Genomic DNA, 20,612 nt, shown 5'->3' on the forward strand with positions numbered 1-20,612 from the left:
GGATCAATATTGCCTCTGATGGTGGGAAAAGATAACCAATAATTGTTCAGATTTCTCAATTCATTTCTCAGAAATCATGTCAGTACATTTAAACAGATAAGTTTTACATTTGATCTTGTTTACTGAGCAATGGCAAAGCAACTCAGTCTCTATGAGCCACTTTAAATTTGATTGAGTATTTTCTGACACTGTATCAGGGACCAAAAGCTCAGACCAAAGTCAGCAATAATAGACACGGAGGCTCAATCACGTCAGAATTACTAAGGATCAATATTTCCTCTGAAGAGGACCTGTAATAATTCATCAGATTTCACAGCTCCATTTTGAAGAAATTAAATCAATACAGATAAACAAACTGAAATCAGAGTCTATATGCCATTATACATTTGATCTTGTCATTTTTGGCTTTATGCTATACACCAGAGATCAAGCAAAAGTCAGCTGTAATCTACAAAGGAGTCTGTATCTTAACAAATCATTCAGAACTGGGACAATAATTAGTCTGAGATAACAGCCAATAATTAATCAGATAGAATTAAAGAGTTGATCTTGTAGACTGAGTTACAGAGAACGCAGGATGAAGGCAAGAGGCAAAAGTCAGCAGTGATCTACGAGGAGGCTGTATCTCAAAGAAAAAGAATCACGTCAGGACCGATATTACTGGTGAGAAGACAGCTAATAATTCATCTGATTGATCATTAGTCACCTTTCATTGCTCCACGTTAAAGAAATCAAATCAGTACGGCAGACTGAGCTATGACAAGTCTGTCTGAATGTGACAGTTTCAGTTTGATCTAGTCATTTTTAGCATTATACCATCAACAAATACATCAGAAATATACCTCAGATCAGACAAAAGTCAGCAGTAATCTGCACAGAGGCTATTTCTAAATAAATAATCATGTCAGAATTACTGACCAACATATGACCAATAATACCTCTTAGATAAGTGGTTACCAACATGGGGGTCAGGATCCCACAGAGGGGTCGCAAAATAAATCTGAGTTCATCCAAATCATATTCTGCTACACCAAATTAATTTTATGTTTCATGTTTTCTATAACAATTAGCTTTATCCCCTTAGGTTGATTAAAAAACATATTTATCACATTTTATATTTTATACAATCTTGTGTAGGGAAATAAACAGTGAATTTAACCTACGTTAGAGTCAAGACATTTCTTTGTTTTAAGGGGACACTAATCAGAAATGTTGGGAGCGCTGTTCTAGATAGATGAAAGCTAATTCAGTTAGCTGATTAATTGATTTCATGTGCAAATCCTCATTTGATTAAATTAATCAAACAATTGATTAGTCTATTCCCAGGGCCCCAGGTGACGTCTACATATGTCTTATTTTGCCGACATCACAACCCAAAGATATTCACTTGGCATGATATCCTGTAAATCTGAGAGGAGAAGCTGCAGCCAGACACTGTCGGCTGTTTATGCTTCATAAATTACCTCAATCATGAGTCGATTATCAAAAATTGTTATTTTTTTACAAGTCAACTGATGTTTCAGTACTTCAGTGATCATAATAGAAATTAAGCAGAAATCTGAGTGTACAGAGCATCTGTTTGGATGCGATGTCTAGAAACAGAACTAGAAGTGTTCAGGGGCATAGTTTGCACTGATTTCATACTTGATCATTATTACTTCATAACTGAGAATCTGAGAGCTTGCAGCTGTAGTGGGTGAAGTTTTTGGAAATGAAGTGTGCACTCACCAGCAGCGTGGGCAGCCCGGCCACCACGGCGTACAGCAGGACGGGCGGGACGGCGCTGCTGTCCTCCGGTCCCAGGTAGGGTTTGGTGTAGGTGGTGTCGTAGCAGAAGAAGCCCTGCACGTGCACGCTGAAGGTGTCGGTGTACTCGAAGTAGTAGGCCAGCATGACGGTCCCGGCCATGATCACCAGCTGGAAGTACAGCATGATGCAAACGGAGAGCGAGAGACATTTAATTAGAAGAAACCCTTTCTCTCTCTCTCTTTCTCTCCTACCCAGCCTCCTCCTCCTCCTTGGCGGTACCGACTCCCGCTGACCGGCTCATGACGGCTCGGCTGCACGCGAGGAGCCGCTCTCTGATCGTGGTGGAGGCTCGCTCGCCCTGGTTTCCTCTGCTCGCGCTGCTGCGACTCGAGACTGTGTGTGTGTGTGTGTGTGTGTGTGTGTGTGTGTGTGTGACAGAGAGAGAGAGTGAGAGAGAGATAGAGAGAGTCGCAGCAGATTAGAGGGATGTGTAAGCAAATAGACGATTGACAGCTCTCTCTCTCTCTCTCTCTCTCTCTCTCTCTCTCTCTCTCTCTGTGTGTGTGTGTGATGTGTGTGTGTGTGTGTGTGTGGTGTGTGTGTGTGTGTGTGTGCGCGTGTGGAGGGGGAGGGAGACAGAGCTAGACGTCATATGTGCCTCGACCACTCACTCCGCTCTAGATGCAGACCTATTTCATCAGAGCAATTACTTATTAATTTATATTAATTGAATGAACTTCATGATGTCACATCCGTGGATTTGGATTTTTCCATTTTTTAAATGAGATGAATAAAGATTTTTTCTGGCGTACATACACGTTGCAAGTTATTGCTTGCTGGAAGAATTAAGATCCTTTGCTTAACTAAAGCGATAAAACTAAAAATTCTTTACAATTACATGTTAAGTAAATACACATTTTTAATTGTATCAAACCTCATCTCTGATAACAATAATGAATTGCATTTTCTCAGCAATAGAATTAAATTAAATGTATTTACATTCAATTATTGGCTTTTTATATATTACTTCTACTTGCTAATGGCGGACATTTCTGCGCAGGATCCAAACTGTATACATCACACAGCTAATTGACAGGAAATGATGCCTGCAAGTACTCCACAATTCATTTCATCTCCCTGTTCACTGATCCTTCCTTACAGAGGTATCAGAGCAGTGTTAACGCACCACTGCTTCTGCTGACGCTTCACATTAAGAGTGTTCAGGTCGTAGTGCTATTCTTCACTAAAAAACACTCGCTGTGAGATCTGATTGCAGGTGCTCAGAGTATGGCTAAGCGTTGGTATATAAGCCGTGTGACTGTATAGGCCTACTGGACTCACAGATTCATAGAACTCACAACTTGACACTCACAAAAGAGAAAAAATCAGAACATCCACCAGCCCCACATAGCAACCCCTATAGTCACACAGTGTTCACGGTGTAGATCCTGGGGTAAAGGTCAAAAAAGTCAAAGACACGAGTTTTCTTGTGATTCAAGGCAATCACACCAAAAGAGGCATCCACTGCTGGATAACATGTAAAATATAAGTTTTATTATCCCCTAAAGTTTGTGTAGGGAATGCTACATGACAGAACCACGGTAGCATCTGGAGTGTTGAGGTTACAAATGGGCATAAAAATCAGTAAATCTGTCCTGACAGAGAACTCTCCCTATGAAACTGGTACAACTGCCCTACTTGAAACAATGTTTTGCCAAATAGTTGTTGTAGATATCCTGTACATCTTACTTGAGCATGGAAGTTCATTAGAAGTCAAACACAATATACTCTTAACTAAAAGTCTGCTTAATTGTTTTTTTTTTCTAGAGCTTTCAAAAGCATCTCACAACACTCTTCACTTGCCATCTCCAGTGAATTGTAACAGTATCTATATGATGGTATTCCTTGAAAAGCCACTGCTACTCTACAAATCATTCTGACTATAATACTGTAAAAGGCATATGTACATGTGTCTGCATGACTGCAAAACAATCTTTATACAATATCTTAAGCCATGCTAACATCATGGTTGTTCAGTTAGTGTGTCGCTCCACCACTGTGGTCCAGACTGATACTTAGAATATCTACTTCAGTATATCAAACCATTGGATGGAGCGACATGAGATTTGGCTCAGACATTCACCAGAGGATGAATCCTGCTGACAATGGTGATTTTCTGATTTTTCCTCTAGCGAAACCATCAGGTTGTCATTTTTGGCTTTTAGTGAAATGTCTTTACAAACACTGGATGGACTGCTGTGAAGTTTGGCACATATTTCATGGTTGCCAGAAGATGAACCCTGCTGACATTTATAATCCTCTGACTTTTGCTCTAGCGCCACCATGAGGTTGAAATGTGCAGCTCTGAGCAAAATGTCTGAACAAATTTTGGATGGATTGCATGAAATTTGACATTCATGTTCCCCTCAGGATGAACTGTACTGCTCGCTCTCCTCATCCACTCTCTAGCTCGCTAGACCACTGCTTCTCTCTCTCTCTCTCTCTGTGTGTGTGTGCTTTTTTAAAATGAGTCAGGAAGCCTTCAGTAAAGCCTAACTTTACTTTTAATGTTATCAAACTTCCTAATAATGTTTTTATCTTCCCTCATGGCAGGGTTGTACAGCGTTACAGGTTGCATTTCTCCAAAAGCTGATTCTGGTTCAACTTTCTCGCTGCTGGCGCCTGCGGCACAAACCGTCTGCTTCAGGCTGGTTACCTGAGGCTGGTGCTGCGTGCACATTGAAATCATGACGGGAAAAAGAAAGTAATTTTCTCTCAATGACAAACATAGTCTCCTTGAAGCTTATGACAAACTGCCAAAAACGAGCCAGTGAGATGCAGCAGAGAAATAAGCATTTAAACAGCTGTACTGTATTCTGAAACAGTCATTAAAATTCAGTAAATAGTGAAGCTGCCTGTTTCATTACTTTATATTCATGTGATAAATATTCAAATGTCAATAAGTTGGTAATCTGCATGAGAAATTAAGAAAAAGAAAGAAAATTGGTTATAATAATCATCTGCTTACAGTGATCAATTTGCTCATTAGCCAAATTTAGCATCCTAACATGTTAAACTAAGATGGTGAACATGGTAAACAACACATCTGCCTAGCACAGGCATGCTAGCACTGTTCTTGTGAGCCTTTTGAGTTTTCTTTTTTCTTATGACTAATCTCAAGTGTTGTGTATATTCCCTGTTAGTCTTTTAGAGTAGAGAAAACATTCATATATTTCATTTTTGTATTCTCTTATATGTATTTTTTGGCATACTTTCAAATAGTTTTTTAGTCTCACCATTTTCTCCCACTGTTTGCATTTTCACTTTATGACATACTGGAATTGTTGTGTTATGTTCAGTACCCACCACTGGCTCTGTAGTTATTTATATTTCCTTTTTCTTTATTTATTTTTCTTCACCGACCCCATTTCCCCTAATGGATCATTGAAGCCTCATCTTATTTCATACTCCACACTCTCTGTCTCTTTCTCCAACACCGGAAACACATTTATCTGCTTCACTGACACGCTGAAATCCATAAGTGAAGGCTGTCAGGGGAGACAGAGAGACGGATGGAGACGGAGCAACAGATAGAGATGGAGATGGAGATGGAGGGGGTGTATGGAGTCAGGTGGGTACACAATGACAGCTCTGAGTAATGGCTGCCATTACTGTGTCACTCTGTCATCACTCCCCATTTTAATACTAACTAGGCCAAATCTATATGCTCCTGACTTCATACTCAGACAGATTACACATACCAGAGAGAGGTCTAATGATGCAATTTACCTACATAATATCTCCAGAAAGTGGTTAATTACAGTATGCATTCATCATGAATCCAGTCTTAATCAGACAGCTATATAATTAACTATAAACTCTTGTGTTCTAGTATACTCACAATGTTCATGGCATGATCATGATGCCTTTAAATATCTTATTGATTTATGATTTTCCATTGATTTAAAGAATGATTTCTTTCTTTAGGAAGTTCAGGAGGTTTCAGAGTGGATCCAAATGGACTGATTCAATTGATATTACATCAGTGATTAAATAGTTTCAAATAGTTTTTCCTGGCAGCATCATTGCAATAATTGAGAAAGGATGCAGGAAATAAAGGAAGTAAAGACTCTACAGCCATGCTAGCAGCTCTGTGAAGTGCTAGCATGGCTGCTCTGTGAAGAAGCAGTGCTTTGAGGTAAATGCTAACAACAGCATGCTAACATGCTCACAACGTCAATACTAATTAATTTAGCTAATTAATGCTCTTAATTTAGCCTGTTAGCATACTGATATCACTAATAATGAGATGATCCGTTCCAGCTGTGCTGCAGTGCAGACGTGTTTTCCTGAACTCTCTGCTTGCTATAATGCATTACACTTTTTTTCTTGCATTTCTAATTTCCTAAATGTTCTTCTAAAGAGAGCTATTACCAGTCACACTGGCACTATTGAAAGCATCTACAATGAAATCACGGAACAGAACAAAAGTTTACTTTCAGTGCGTGGGAAAGTTTTGGAGTCCCATCACAGCCTTAGCTGCTAGCCTAGCCTAGCCTAGCCTAGCATACAAGCTTTTCCAACTGGTGAATGACAACCCAGCGAAGTCGGTAGGCTGCACGGAGTGTGAGCAACTGAGTGAGAGGATAACTCAACTTGAAAAGAACATTGAAACGCTGCATCAAACTCATGAGTGAGCAATTCATTGACTCTGTAGCAGCTAATATCATGGCTGCCCACTCTCCAGTTATTCAGTGAGAAATATACACAAATCTATTATATTGTTATTTATTCCCATGCATACTGCTCAGAATAATCTCAGTCATCTGCTCTTTTGGCAGCAGCACAGCATCTGGCTCTCGTCTAATGCTGTGCACACTCAGGCAGGAGTGAGAGTGAGTTTCTGTGGTTATGGGGATGTTCTGTGTCTGTGTCACTCTGACACTTTCTCACGATTCCCAATAATAGGTTTTTAGGTTAGTTGTGAGGTCATTTTATTTCATTCAACGCCACTTAAATATCTTTCCAAGTTGCTCCCCCATCTCAAAACATAACCAGGCATGCAAGGTGAGGAGCATAGATCTTTTTTATCCTATGTTTTGAAGAAAAATATGTATAATATCTGGAGTGGACATCAAAAATGCTAACCAATAAACACAAATTAGCACAAAAAAAAAGTCTTATGAAAAAGGTGTTAGTTCATAAGGCCAGAGGTCAAGTTGGTAAATTGACTCATCACATCCCTCCCCGTCCCCCACTCCCCAAGTCAAAACTTGGCAGCCCTGTAATATACAAGGTACAAAAGCTACCAAATGCTAACGGATAGACACAGACTTTTATACACTGGACTACATCAAATGTAGAGCATTCCGACACCAACTTGGCAGTAGAGGTGTGCCTAAATACAAATACGCTATTCGGCAAAGCACAAATAGCGGGTTTTTTTTTTTTTTTACCAATATTTATTTCATACAAATATTTTAAAAATTATTTGTTTTCAGGTAGAAAAAAAACCCATGTCAAGTAATAGCGTGCAGGTCAGTTTCTCTCCTGTGCTCTGCTGTTACGTCTATCAGCAGGTCTAAATGAGGGGAGTCACATCCACCTGCTACATGACGCACATTTCCTTATTTGGACATCACTCCCAGTGTTGGGGGTGTTCCTCAGAGATAAAGCTGAGCTACTGACACACGCAAAGTGCTCCCAAGGGACTCTCTATAACCTGTTGTTCCCCTTCTCCTTTCCACAAAGTTAGATTGTAAAAAATAGGCAATAAATGAAAAGTGCAAAGCAAGAATCAAAGTTCCTCCCTACATGTTATATGGTGTGCTGTCTCTGTGTTATGGGTGTATAGATAGGTAGAGATCTGTCTGCAATGAGCCGATGAGTTTTAGCTCAGTAGACAGTATGATCTGGGAGACTCTAGTTCGAGACAGATTATAGTTTATTCATGAAAACTTACTGTAACACTTTAATTTTCTAAAATTAAAAGTGTAATAAAATCAAAAACAGGATTTTTAAGCCTCTTTTCACTTTTATTCAAATATAAATAATTTTGTTGCCTCAACAAATACAGATACAAATACAAATACTGGACTCTCTGCACATCCCTACTTGGCAGATTATGTTGAACCCAGAGAAGTTTATCACACCATTAGCACTAAGGCTAATCAAAACCAAAGAAATATCCCCAAAAGCAATGCTACTCAGAGGGCCAGACACACCATTGCTAACCATGTTGAATGCAGGGAAGCTAATCCAAGGGCTAGAAGAAACATTGCTAACTCCCCACCTGAGCCAGACACTATTCGGACTGAGGACTTTATAACCAAGCATGTAAAAATGGCAAAGACTGAAAATCTAACCATGGATGACACATCTCACAGGGCTGTTGCCACGTCTCCCCACTACACATCATCCAAGTAATATGAAGGTTACTATCCATGCTGGGTTTTTCGACATTCTGCCAACCAAAGAAAATTGGTTCTGAAATCCTGAAAAAAGGTTCTTACCCGCTACTGGAAAAACTGAGTGTAGTCAGTTTATAGTCTAAACTGACTATAAATTACAAGATGTTCTCATTTCTGGACCAATTCCAACTTTGAGGAAAGGAATCAAATCTCTTACTAGACTCCTTGGCCTGAATACGTGGCTGAAATCAGCACGCTTCACCCATGAGATAAAGTTTATTGACAATTTCAATATTTTTTGGAACTGTGAAGACAGCTTTAACCCTGATAGGGTTCATCCAAATATCACTGGATCCAGACTACTCGGTGCCAACCTACGTCATGCCCTTGGGATGCCATACCCAAATAAGAATGTGTGGATAAGCGCAAAGGACAGTGCACACAAGTAGACAGCCTGCCACAGCCAGTCTCCTCTCCTATCACAGAATCCTAAAAGCTGAAATGAGCTCTTTTTAATGCCAGATCACTGGCTAACAAATCCTTTTTGGTTAATGATCTGATAATTGAAAAGAATCTGCATTGTATGTTTTTAGTTGATTTCTCTACACAGTTTGTGTGAAATGACATTGACTTGGGTGAATTTACATCACTTGAATACCTCACTCTTGAGCACAAAGCATAATTATCAGTGCTCATCATTATTATCATTATATCAGCCACCAAAATATTCATCACTATTTCTACAAAAATGCTCAGGGCCGATTTGAACCATACAGTTATGACTGCTCTTTAAATGGCATGGTTGAAAATTTCAACAATACCTTGTCATTTGCTTTAAATACTGCTGCTCCATTAGAGCTTAAAAAGAGGTTGACAGACAGAATCTCCCCATGGTTAAACAATAACAGTGTTAATGAAATCACTGCCTATAACAAAGCAGCGTCTGGCAAGAAAGGATTACTTTTCCAAAATTATTGCAGTGAATGCTGGGAACTCTAGAATATTATTCTACACCGAGACACTGCTACTCAACACTGCCCCCACCACCCCGAAGTTCTCTGCATAAAAGGTGAAGAATTTGCATTGTTCTTCAATAACAAAATAACATCAATTAAAGCCAGTGTTGCTGCTGTTGTAAAACAGATGATCTCAGCAAATCCTGTAAAAATGATGTAACCATGGGAAAATTCATCTGTATTACATTAAGTGAGCTTTGCAGGACTGTCACTGAATGTAATACCTCATGTATTAACCTTGTACCTACAACATTTTTAAGCAGGTGTTCAACAGTGTTTCAACAGCTGTTGTTAAACCCTTACTAAAGAAAACCAACCTACATGGCAATGCATTGACCAGTTATAGGCCGATATACAACCTTCCATTCATTAGTAAGATACTTGTAAAGATAGTTCTAGTACTAATAAACTCCTTTCTTTAAAAAAAAAACAATATCCTGGGGGAATTTCAGTCAAGCTTTTAAACATGTCACGGCACAGACACTACTCTTACTAAAATAATCAGCGACTTCAGACTAAACTCTGATGAAAATAAGGTCTCGCTTCTTATCCTCTTAAACCTAAGCGCAGTGTTTGATATGATTGACCATGATATCCTAATCAATCGTCTTGAAAAGTGGGTCCATCTTCTGACTGTGTGTTAAATTGGTTCAAAACATACATCAAAGGGAGAAAGTTTTACGTCAGTCTTGGAGATCATGTGTCTGAGAAACATGACAACTGCTTTGTGGTTGCACAGGGGAGTTGCCACTTGGTGACATCATCAGAGAGCACAGTGAATGTTTCCATAGTTATGCAGATGATACACAACTGTGCACCTCTGGTGAACCAAATGATGCTGCAGCTATAAACTCCATTGCTACCTGCCTTCTGGCAATAAATAAATTGATGAGCTAATAATTGCTTAAAGTTAAACGAGGACAAAACTAAAATCTTACTAGTCGGCCCCAAAACAAAAAGAACAGCAGGCCGATTTCTCAATACCTAGAGAGAGTTGTGCACGTCCCCTCTCATGCAGACTATTGGTAGACACTACAATTTACCGATGCTCCCTACATGCCTGAGATGCAGGCTATCAGTAGACACTACAATTTACCAGTGTTCCCTTAACACCTCACATGCAGGCTATGAGTAGATGCTATAATTTATCCATGTTCCCTAAATGCCTCACATGCAGGCTATCAGTAGATGCTATAATTTACTGATGCTCCCTAAACACCTCACATGCAGAATATCTGGAGACTACAGTTTTGAGTTAAGTGAAAGTTGATCAGATGACCTGTAGTGCCTGTTCAAAACATGCCTGAGACATCCTGCACTATGTCTTGGACATACATACAAAGTTCCCACGTGTGAGGAACGGGAATAGGGCTTAATTCTCAAAACTTTTCAATTCATTCTCTATGGTAGTTCTTATCACTACGGATGTAATCCCACCTCCAACAAATATGTGGGTTATGATAAAATAAAGTCTATAAATAGGATAAGGGTAATCAAAGTTAATCTGAACAAATTTCAACACCCGTGCAACTATTAGCATTTGAGTCTGAGATCATAGGAGAAGTCACAAAAATGACTTAAAATGTTTTTTTTTACACGTTAAACATTAAACTGATGAGAAACTTCTCAATGCTGCTCAAGACTAGGATGATAGCTGTCAGTCATGTAACAACCAACGGACTCTCCTGATCTGTCTTAACTGAGAAGTGTCTGTCTGTTTACAGAGAAATGTGTGTGTGTGTGTGCGCATGTGTGTTAATGACGTGTCACAAGTAAAAGTAGCAACCAATCAGATCTCACAGAAAGTTATAAACTCTACATACGTTTGTAGTTAGTTAATTAACACTATGACGCAATATCCTGGTTAGGGATGTCAACAGTTAGCTACAGAGAATATTTTTGACCAGTTACGCGTGTCAGGCTATAGGTTAATTTACAAACACACTTCGCTAACAGCTAGACAATTACGTGTTTTACGTGCAACATCAGATGTGTAACACCGACTTCTACACAGAGTGTTGCATTACAGGTTAACTAGTGTCTTACAGTCTGTTTATAGAGAGTGTGTTAGAATCAGTCAGCCCTAAAAGTGTTTCATTTGTCCAGTTTAACCTGCAGGAGTTTCTGAAGGCTCCTGTAACATGTTTTTCTGCAATGGAGGAAATAAATTAATGATGACTGAAAAAGAGTCCGAAGTGTCTTCCGATGCCTCTGCTGCAGAAACGGAATTTGTCAAGCTGCCAAATACTTCTGTCACAGATGATAAGGAGCTCAAAAACACAAAAAGGCAGTCGTATAAATGCTACCAGCTGGAGAAATAATTTTTGACTGCTTCCAGGAGTGTGTGACTGGTAAACTTTAAAACACAATATGTATTAATATTTACACTGTATTGTGTTTAGCTGCTTGTGCTTATCACATCAACTATTAGCTAATGTTAGCTAGTGGGTTAGCTCTTAATGTTTACGTTAACGTTATACAGACATTTGCAGCAGTGGGAGAAATCTTGCACTACTGGTGATGTCTAGCGTGACACTGGGAAACGTTGAGTCTGTTTATTTGCTGCATTGCATCTAGTTTTAAATGAGGAAATCCGCAACTTTCTTTAGGGCATAAATGCCAGTTCAACACAGGGCGTGCCAAACTGGCCATGTGGGTAGTTCATTTTAGAGAGGACCACACTCCATCCAGGGGCATCCACAGCACTGGCCGTTTGGCCACGGTATAATTCCTGCCCTGTTTATAGTATTTTAATACTGTCTGGAGGCTTCCAGTTTCAAGAATTATCAGGATTTTGCCATATCTAATAAATTTTGGTTCATTTCATTTCAGTTTAATGTTACTGAACAGGCTTTTAAATTCAAGCTGCAGCCATTTCAGGGACGCTGGCCAAATAGACATTTGGAGCCTGTGACACCTGTGACAGTTCATATATCAGCCTGATAGTAATGCTGTTGCACATGAACACTGTTCCAAGACAAGTCATTGTTTTTCAGGCCATTTGGGGTAAATTTGTCATTTCCATACTGCAAAGTTCAATTAAAAAAAAAAGAAAAACAGGTTTTCCTGGATGTGTGGGAATGCTGACCGTACAAAAAAGCACATGTGACAATTATGGTTTCACATGTGAGATATTATATATCAGATGTAGAAAAAACATTCACATATTCACATATGCATTTTGTAAGAGTGCAACTAAAAAAGCAACAATAATAACTTCTTTATATTATGTCCTGATTTGAAGTTCACATAAAAGGTGAACACAAACAACCCCACACATACTAATTTTTACTCATATGCAATGTGTGTGCTATTTATTACACACACACACACACACAAAAAAAAGAAACACGTGACTAGTCATGCAGAAAGGAGGCTCTAAACCAACCAATCACAAAGCAGTTCATGTGAGCAGCGTGTTAACACAGTTGAGTCCCCTGTAGACCTATAGGTCCATCTGTCACTGTCCTGCTTAGCCAATGAGGAGTCCCACATTCACTTCTCTACTGCTGAGCCACAGAGAAAGGCCACACACGCACAGACACACACACAGACACACACACACACACAGACACACACAGACACACACACACACACACACACACACAGACACACACACAAAGGCTTCTATCACAGTTCAGATTCAGTTGTGTTAGAAGAAGGGTACTGAAGGTACTGAACAAAAGCAAACAAACAAATCATTATCATTATTATTACATTCTGACCCTTCATAGTATGGGATGGGTCATTTTTGCTCAAGTATTACTATATTCCTTCATAATTAGTCCCTATACCAAATTTTGAACTACAAACTTGTGTTGCATCCATAGATATCTTATCAGTCATTAACAAATGGGTGATTGATCCTTCATTAATGTTTCAGAGAGCAGAGTGTTTTCTTTAGGTTTCTTTGAAGCTTTCTTTGGACATGTATACAGCGCATTAGGAATATGCTTGCCTGTTTATCCCTGAGCAGGTGAAATGACATATACTGGAGCAGGAAGGCAGACAGAGGAGAGGAATAAGAGAGTGGAGAACTGTTCAGGGTGGGCTGGAAAATCAGAATGTGCCTTCTCCACGACAGAGATGGAGACGCTGAGGACTCGGTGTGATGCACCAAAAACACTCAGCAGTGTTGTAAACATCATGGGACAACCTAGGTTCAACCTGGATGTGCCTGTAACTATATTTTTGTGATTTATTTATTTATTTCATAACAATATCACTTCTATATATCATGCAGCATTTTGTCATTTCAGTGAAGTGATCCTTTACAACATACTCAAACAACCTTCTTATGATATTGTAATCAGCTATAGATACTGTCACATGCAGTAAAACTATCTGGGATGATGAAAAACTGCCGAAGTAAATATGACATCAGAGTAAAGTATGACAGGTATATTTTCTTAGTCTTGTTCCTCTCATAAGGAGCAGCAGTGTTCTCTCTTCCTCCCTGAGGAGCCACTAATGAGCTTTGTTGTCTGGTGAATAAAGGTGTCCCACTGCACAGCAGCAGCATTAAAGCATGAAAAGACACATACACACTTGTAGGAGACATGAAAGTAGCATCAAACACCTTTTAGACTTTAGGAAATAACTGAGACAAAAGTATGATTTTCATCACTAACACTACAAAATGAAACCTTTAAACTCTGTCTGAACTGCAAGCAACAAAGGGCTGTTAATATAAAAGTTTGGAATTGAACATTTCTATTACTGCTGCATGGTGCAGTTGTGATAAATATCCTATTTTCAAGCATTAACCATAAGCGATATTACCATGGTACCCAGGTAAAATGTGACAACAGTGTGATCTCACAGTAACACCGGGGTAAGAGATAATATCAGTGTTAACATCATGCCACTTACCCCTGCATGTGAATGAGATTCTAACATAAAATTATAAATTCACCTCCACACTGCAGGAGCTGACAAGGTCAGAGAAGAAACACTGGAGGGAAAATAATCGAGCTGGAGAAGATTAAAGGATAATTCTGGTTTATTACAACTTGGCTCTTACTTTTGTTGTTTTATCCATCATTTCTAAAGATACACTAGCTATGCTACAACAAAAATCAACATGGCAGAAACACCAGCAACCAGATGATCAGACACTTTGTCCAGATTATTTAAACCAATTTATTTGGAGGTCAAACTGAAATTGAGCACACATGAAATGTCACTAATGATTCCTAATTACACAGGAAAACTGTGTTCACAACAACAGTGAGTACAAGAGGTCAAAGTTGAAGCAGGCAGTTTAGTTTAGTTTAAAAACAGATAGTTTGGGGAATCATTTTCTAAATAAGTTTGTCTAACCTGGAGGTTTGTTACAACCTGCTTGATTGTCTGACTTTGTTGTAGTGTTCCCAGATCTCGGCTATAAATTTGGTGAGTACATTATTACTGATAGAAATGATGAAAATAAGACTCAGGTAGGTGTAAACAGGAATTATCCTTTAAGAGTCCTGAATTCAAACATCATGCTTTGCTTTAGCCCATTTCCTGTACATACTTTCACAGCCCTGGCCGTGCCTTGCCTCCCTTGTGTTTTTCCGTGTTTCCCCTTTTCCTTATGTTTCTTGTCCTGTTTGTCTCCCCATGTGTTTGTGTGTGTGAGTGGCAGGCATGGCTCCTTTCTCCTTCCTCTGGCTTCTCCTTGATTACTCCTGATGCACAGCACCTGCTCTAATCAGCACACCTGCCATCCATCATCTCATCAGCCAAACAGTGTGTTTTCCCCAGATCACCAGCCACTCTTCGCCAGATCATTCAATCAGCTACAGAGGTAGTCATGCTCTCAGCCACTCAGTCTTTGTGCAATTCTGAGTTATTTCCTTGGATTCTATGCCTCGTGTACTAACGTTAATTCCCCTCTGCTCTCTTAGGATCATCACCTCCTGGTTAGCTTTGCCTGCCTGCCGATCAGCCTGCTGCCCACACCACTCGCCATGCTAACTCCCTCTGACCCATCTCAGTATACTCCTGTTGGCCGACTCACACCACAGATCATGTTTTGTTGTGAGATGGGTAATGGTTGACAGCAGGCCTGGACTGTCAGTCGGGAGCACTGGGACTTTTCCCCATGGCCTGGCCTGCTAAATGGCCTGGCAGGCCTGGCCCAGGCGGCAGATTTTTTTATTTATTTATTTTACCCTGAATGCAACACTGCCCTGCGCACCGTGACAGTCAGGCAGGGTTGAAGCTGACAGACAAAGAGAGAGAGGAGTTGGCAGTTACACATTAGTTTGGCAGCAAGTGTGTTTAGTGCACTTAGCGCACATGACCACAGCTGCCAGTTTAGTCAGTAAATAAACATGCTAGCTAGCTAACGTTTTCTACCCAGCTAACATAGCTAATGTTACCGAAGCGTCATCCTCGTCCCCTGTCAATATTAAAGCTGCCAAGAAACTGGACTATCATAATCATGGACTAATGAAAGTGGTAGCTCCCTTTTCTAACTTCCTCAAGAACATTGATGGCATTATTGGAGTATCAAGTCTAGTTAATGTAGTCAATATGATTTGAAAATTCATGCGTTTTGGTGAAAATTTCAGTCAGTGAGTTCATACTTTGAGCTCATAATTTAAAACTGAGACAACACAACGTCTTCTGTCACACTATTCAGGCTACTGTAATTTGTTGAAACTTAAAGATTGTTATTTAATACTTGTGTTGGTTAAAGGGTTATTTTAACCTTTTGATGGGTATCTGTTAGTGTATATCAGTAAACTGAGAAGGGTGAAAAAGAGGTAGTGGTGTGCTCGAGTGTGTCTTGATCATATAAAACTCAAGAAAAATGCAGGTGCTCTTGAAGATAAGGGTCATCACATAGAAGGAAAGAACAAACTTCAGGCACTCATGCATGGAGCAGAAATGGAAAAACTCTGGGATTAAGTTAAAAAGCCTTTATTCAACATGGCTACTTACAGTTAAAAAACCAACTGGTTTCGACCATAAAGGTCTTCATCAGGGTACAGGAGTGAACAAACAACAGGCAAACACTTGGCAGGGGGTGTCACCCAATCCTGATTACTGAGTGAATGCAGGTGTTTGACTGCAAATGGATCACAATGAGAAGCAACTGAGAAGGGTATTGTGCTCTTGCTCTGTTCTTTTCTTCTTTAAAGAGAGTTGTTAACTGTATTATATTGGTAAAACACTAAAAGACATGGTGTGCTGTGCTGTTGCTCTTTTCTTTTTGAAAGTGGAGAGAGTAGCATTGGTGCCACAGTAGTACAGCAGCCCACTACTTCAGAGCAACCTGCAGGTACAAGACATGTTAGAAAAATCAAATGTACAGTTTAACAGTTTTAATCGGGTGTACTCAAACTTCTTATGGGTGTACATCAGTAAACTGAGTAGGGTATTGTGCTCTTGATCTGTTCTTTGAATAGGTGGAGAGAGTGGTTTACTGTGTTATGATACATTAAAAGTATAATATTAAAAATGTGTACAGTTTAGGGTAATTTATTCAGAATAGTTTTGTTTTTGTTTGTTATTCACGTGCAATTAAATTCACCAGAATGCAGGAAATCAAGTCTTTGTAACTAAAATTTTCCAAGTGGGGGACCCCTGGACCCCTGCTTAAAAAGTGGCCTGACTGAATGATTTTCCCAGTCCGGCCCTGGTTGACGGAGGCAGCTAGCCGTCCCATTAGCTAGATAGCTAACATTTGCAGGGTGTTCGTAGTCAGATAGCACCATTTTTGTTGTGGTGTAAGGTTAGGCCGGTTATTTGTTGATGTTGCCAGGTCAAAGGCAAGGCACTTGGGAGCATGCAAAAGCCTAACTTCCATTGGATTTTTGCGGAAAATCTGGCCTAGTTCTTTCTCATAGAAATCAGTCCACAGCCTGTTACAGATAACCAAGAAAGTTGGGAAAGGTCTCATTTTTTACGTTACATTACACTCATTGACAATATAAAAAATTGATTGATTCACAATTCTACCTAGAGAACCTTGGAGCTCACAAACATTGCTAATAAAATAAACAGACTTTGAAAAGGGTAATGTTAGCGGTAAGAGTAAAGTTACCATAACATTACCTTAGTGAACTATCGTTAACGAATTGAAGAACTTACTATAAATTAGTTTTTTTGATTCAGATCTATTCATAGAACAAGGGACACAGCACTCTGGCATATTGAAAAGACGAGAGCCTCAGCCAATGCTGATCCAGCTTGGACCTGGAAACAGTTGATACGCAATGATTTACGTCAGACTTAACAACCGAATAACAGCACGCAGGGTGTGAGTTTGGGACTCGTAGCATAGCAACCAAGTTTCATTGCTGTCTCCGGCTGTGTTCGAAATCGCATACTAACGTACTATTCATACTAAGTATGATGTCAAATTGAGTATGTAGTGCATTCCAACTGCATAGTATGTGGATTTTGTGTACGCGAGAAATACCCGGATGTATACTACATTAGCAAGAATTTCTGAGTATGCGGCGTGAGCTTACTGGACACACTCAACTGCCCCACAATGCATTGCGTCTCTTCAGACTGCACAATGAAGGAGATGAGCCAGGCTAAAAGCTGTTGTAATTTTCACTGTAGGACTGTTAATATGACACTTTATTAAGTTTTAATATTTTCTCAGGCGAGAAAGTAACCATTTAGATTCACAATATGGGGTGAAGTTATCCAAATAATGCCTGGTTGTAAATCTGCTTCAACGTTTTCGGAGATATGAGCAGCCGCCTATGAGAGCTGCTAGCCAGGACCAGCCGGTCATCTCAGCTGCTAGCAGCCCGACTCCTGAGATGATCAGACGGTCAACGTCCATCGTCATCTTAAGGAGAACATGATCCATGAACTGATCGTTGCAGCTCTTTGTTATATGATATAATTCCTTTTGGGAGATAAATGTTGGTCTCACAGATGAAATCTAACAATTGTAACTGCCACATTAGTTTGTCTGAATGTCTGCGGTCACGTCAGCTCGTTAAATACACAAACCAGAGACCACGATGATCAGCTTTTCATTTGTTTTGTTTAAAGTTATTTCACGTAATGGAGTGGAGTGGTAAAAAAAACTCTGTGCTTCTGTTTCCACATGAATCAAAATGAGTGCATTTGCATAAAGTTGACTTTTCCCTTTAGTGTAGCTGGGCGCTTTCTGAATCTCTCTAGCTCCACAGGGGCCGCTGGGCTGTAAAGCCAGTTCTCATTCACAATGAAAAGCAACAGTCACTGTCCCAGCTTTTGACTCCTTATGTGTGATCTGGTCAAGCCATATATATACTAGGTTTTGACCTAATTTTGGCGAGGCACAGCAGTGGAGTTCACACAGCAAGCAACCACCCTGCACGGCAGCAGCAGCTTGTGAGTGAACATTTACATTTCAAATAAAAAGTCCTATTAAACAGAAACATAATAGTAGGCTGAAAGCAGTGTTATGCTGCCCTCTCTGGTTTAAAGTTTAAAGTCAGCAAAGACAAGATTTTCAGCGGGTGTTAAGTCATTCTTTGAATACTGTTTTGCTACAGAATTGTATTTTTTTAGTATGTGTACATATAATATGTGTGTGTGTGTTTGTGTACAATAAAAGTATTTTAAAAAAGTGATGGGTAGTTACAGCCCTATGTTACCTTATGCATTGCAGATATTTAAATTGAAAAACAACAACAACGCAGGTATCTGATTGATATTCTGTATAATACCCTGAGCTCAGGTATGGGAATTGGTGTCGAGAGAGAACAACTCCTCCGTAGTTTCAACATTAACTGGCTCTTTCACAGGGTCACAGCACTATAATCTACAAAAGAAAAATCTCTGTTTAATGAAATCTACCTTCACACTCAGTTTCAAAATACATGATACCACTCAAAATGAACTGATACACTGCCAAGACAACATCACTCTGAATGACTGGGAATCTATAAATAGGCGCGTTGTGGTTGAGATATGAGAAATGCTTACGTTGTGTTTTATTACACCATTATGCCAAAGTCTGGAGTGTGACCCAGATACAGTCAATTCATCATAGAACTAGGCATGCAAAAATACCTTAGCTAAAAGGCACACACATCACTTTGAAATGCATATCAATCTCTTCTCTCGGACCAAACAAATGAACACAGAATTTTTTTTTACACAGAAGCAAGTTAGAGAAACATAACTGGGATGGGCAAAATAAGCACTGATTATCACAAATTTGGGCCAAAATATAAAGCTGTATGATTTCTCCAGGCAAGTCAAGTGTAGCGCACAAGATTTGTTTTCATCATTGTGTGTGAATCAACAGCTCTTATTAAAAGGCAAAACGGCAGAGGAGAAAACTTCAAAGTAGCATGCTTCAAGCAGCCTAGGCTTATCTGGCATGTCACACTTCATAAGAAATTCATGCAGTTTCTTTCTCGCGACCCGCTGATGTGAAGGCAGTTCCTGCAGGCCCTTGTTCTTGAATGAAAATAATTGTGGCAGGCATGGGAGGAAGTGGAGATTGAAGGCTGGGGCAGCTCCACAAAGAGGCAGCCAGTGCTGTGCTCTCTCCATACACTGGAGTCACCTGGTCACCTCACACAGCAGCTGGAAGATACTGTATTCACTTTTTGCTGCCAGTTGATTTAAGGTGCTCTGCATTTTTCCCATTATGACCTATGGTGCCCCTTAAAAAAAAAACATTCTAAAACCTAAGGCATTGATTGAAAACAACATAGGCATAGTGAAATTACAAGCGTGTACAAATGTCACTCGTTTCAATTGACATGATTACCACGGTATTGCCTAGGTAATCACGTGAAAGGGGGTGAAATAATTCACCCAGGAGTAGCTGCAGTGTACATCAACAACCACCAGGTGGCACATGTGAGCAGTCCAGATGCAGTGTCTGCCTGTCTTTCTGTAGGGTAGTCATTACATAATGGCAACCATGCTTGACAAGCAGATGCGACGGGGGAACAGAGAAACACCGTGAAACCATTTGGGAATGAGTCACAGCACTGTTTATATTTTCTGCCAGGCCTGTACAGTATATTTACATGTTACACAGTCTTAATTTCATAATGGACGTTTGTGTTGATGATATTTAAAGCAACCATCCATCAACACAGTTTAGACTGCAATATATGAAACACGGAAATTTGTCCCCCCAATATTTATAAATGACTGTACATCAGATTCCCCAGAAGCTGAAAGAAAGCTGATTGTTCTCCTCAACATTCAGAGTTAAACTGCATCCAAAACGCACTGGATGTGAACCAAAAAAACCTGCTGCTTCTTGTTTGTGTTCATGTTAAGCAACAGTGAAAAGCAGCTGTGAGTGTGGTGCCAAAGCTTTGGGTCCATCCTGTAGGTCCTGCGGGCTGCTGCTGCTTCAGCCCCGAATGTTTTGAGCATAGCCTCTCATATTTCGGCTCCTCAGAACTGAGGAGCAGAAACTGAGTTGCACATAACAAGATGCATACAGGCTGTGGATGTATTATAA

The 20,612-nt window shown here is 39.8% G+C and overlaps 1 protein-coding gene across 2 annotated transcripts in view; it reads right to left on the reverse strand.

The window, feature by feature from the left end:
• Positions 1-20,612, reverse strand: part of plppr5b (phospholipid phosphatase related 5b) — a 174,603-nt gene that overhangs the window by 112,794 nt on the left and 41,197 nt on the right. Inside the window, exon 3 of one of the 2 annotated variants that reach the window (XM_067578063.1) lies at positions 1,729-1,917. In XM_067578063.1, the coding sequence (XP_067434164.1) occupies positions 1,729-1,917 (189 nt within the window). Of the gene's footprint in view, positions 1-1,728; positions 2,263-20,612 lie in introns of those variants that run through there. The other variant, XM_067578064.1, reaches the window with a different exon arrangement.

The sequence above is a fragment of the Thunnus thynnus genome, chromosome 21 (genome assembly GCF_963924715.1).
Source record: "Thunnus thynnus chromosome 21, fThuThy2.1, whole genome shotgun sequence".
Classification (NCBI taxonomy): Eukaryota; Metazoa; Chordata; class Actinopteri; order Scombriformes; family Scombridae; genus Thunnus; species Thunnus thynnus.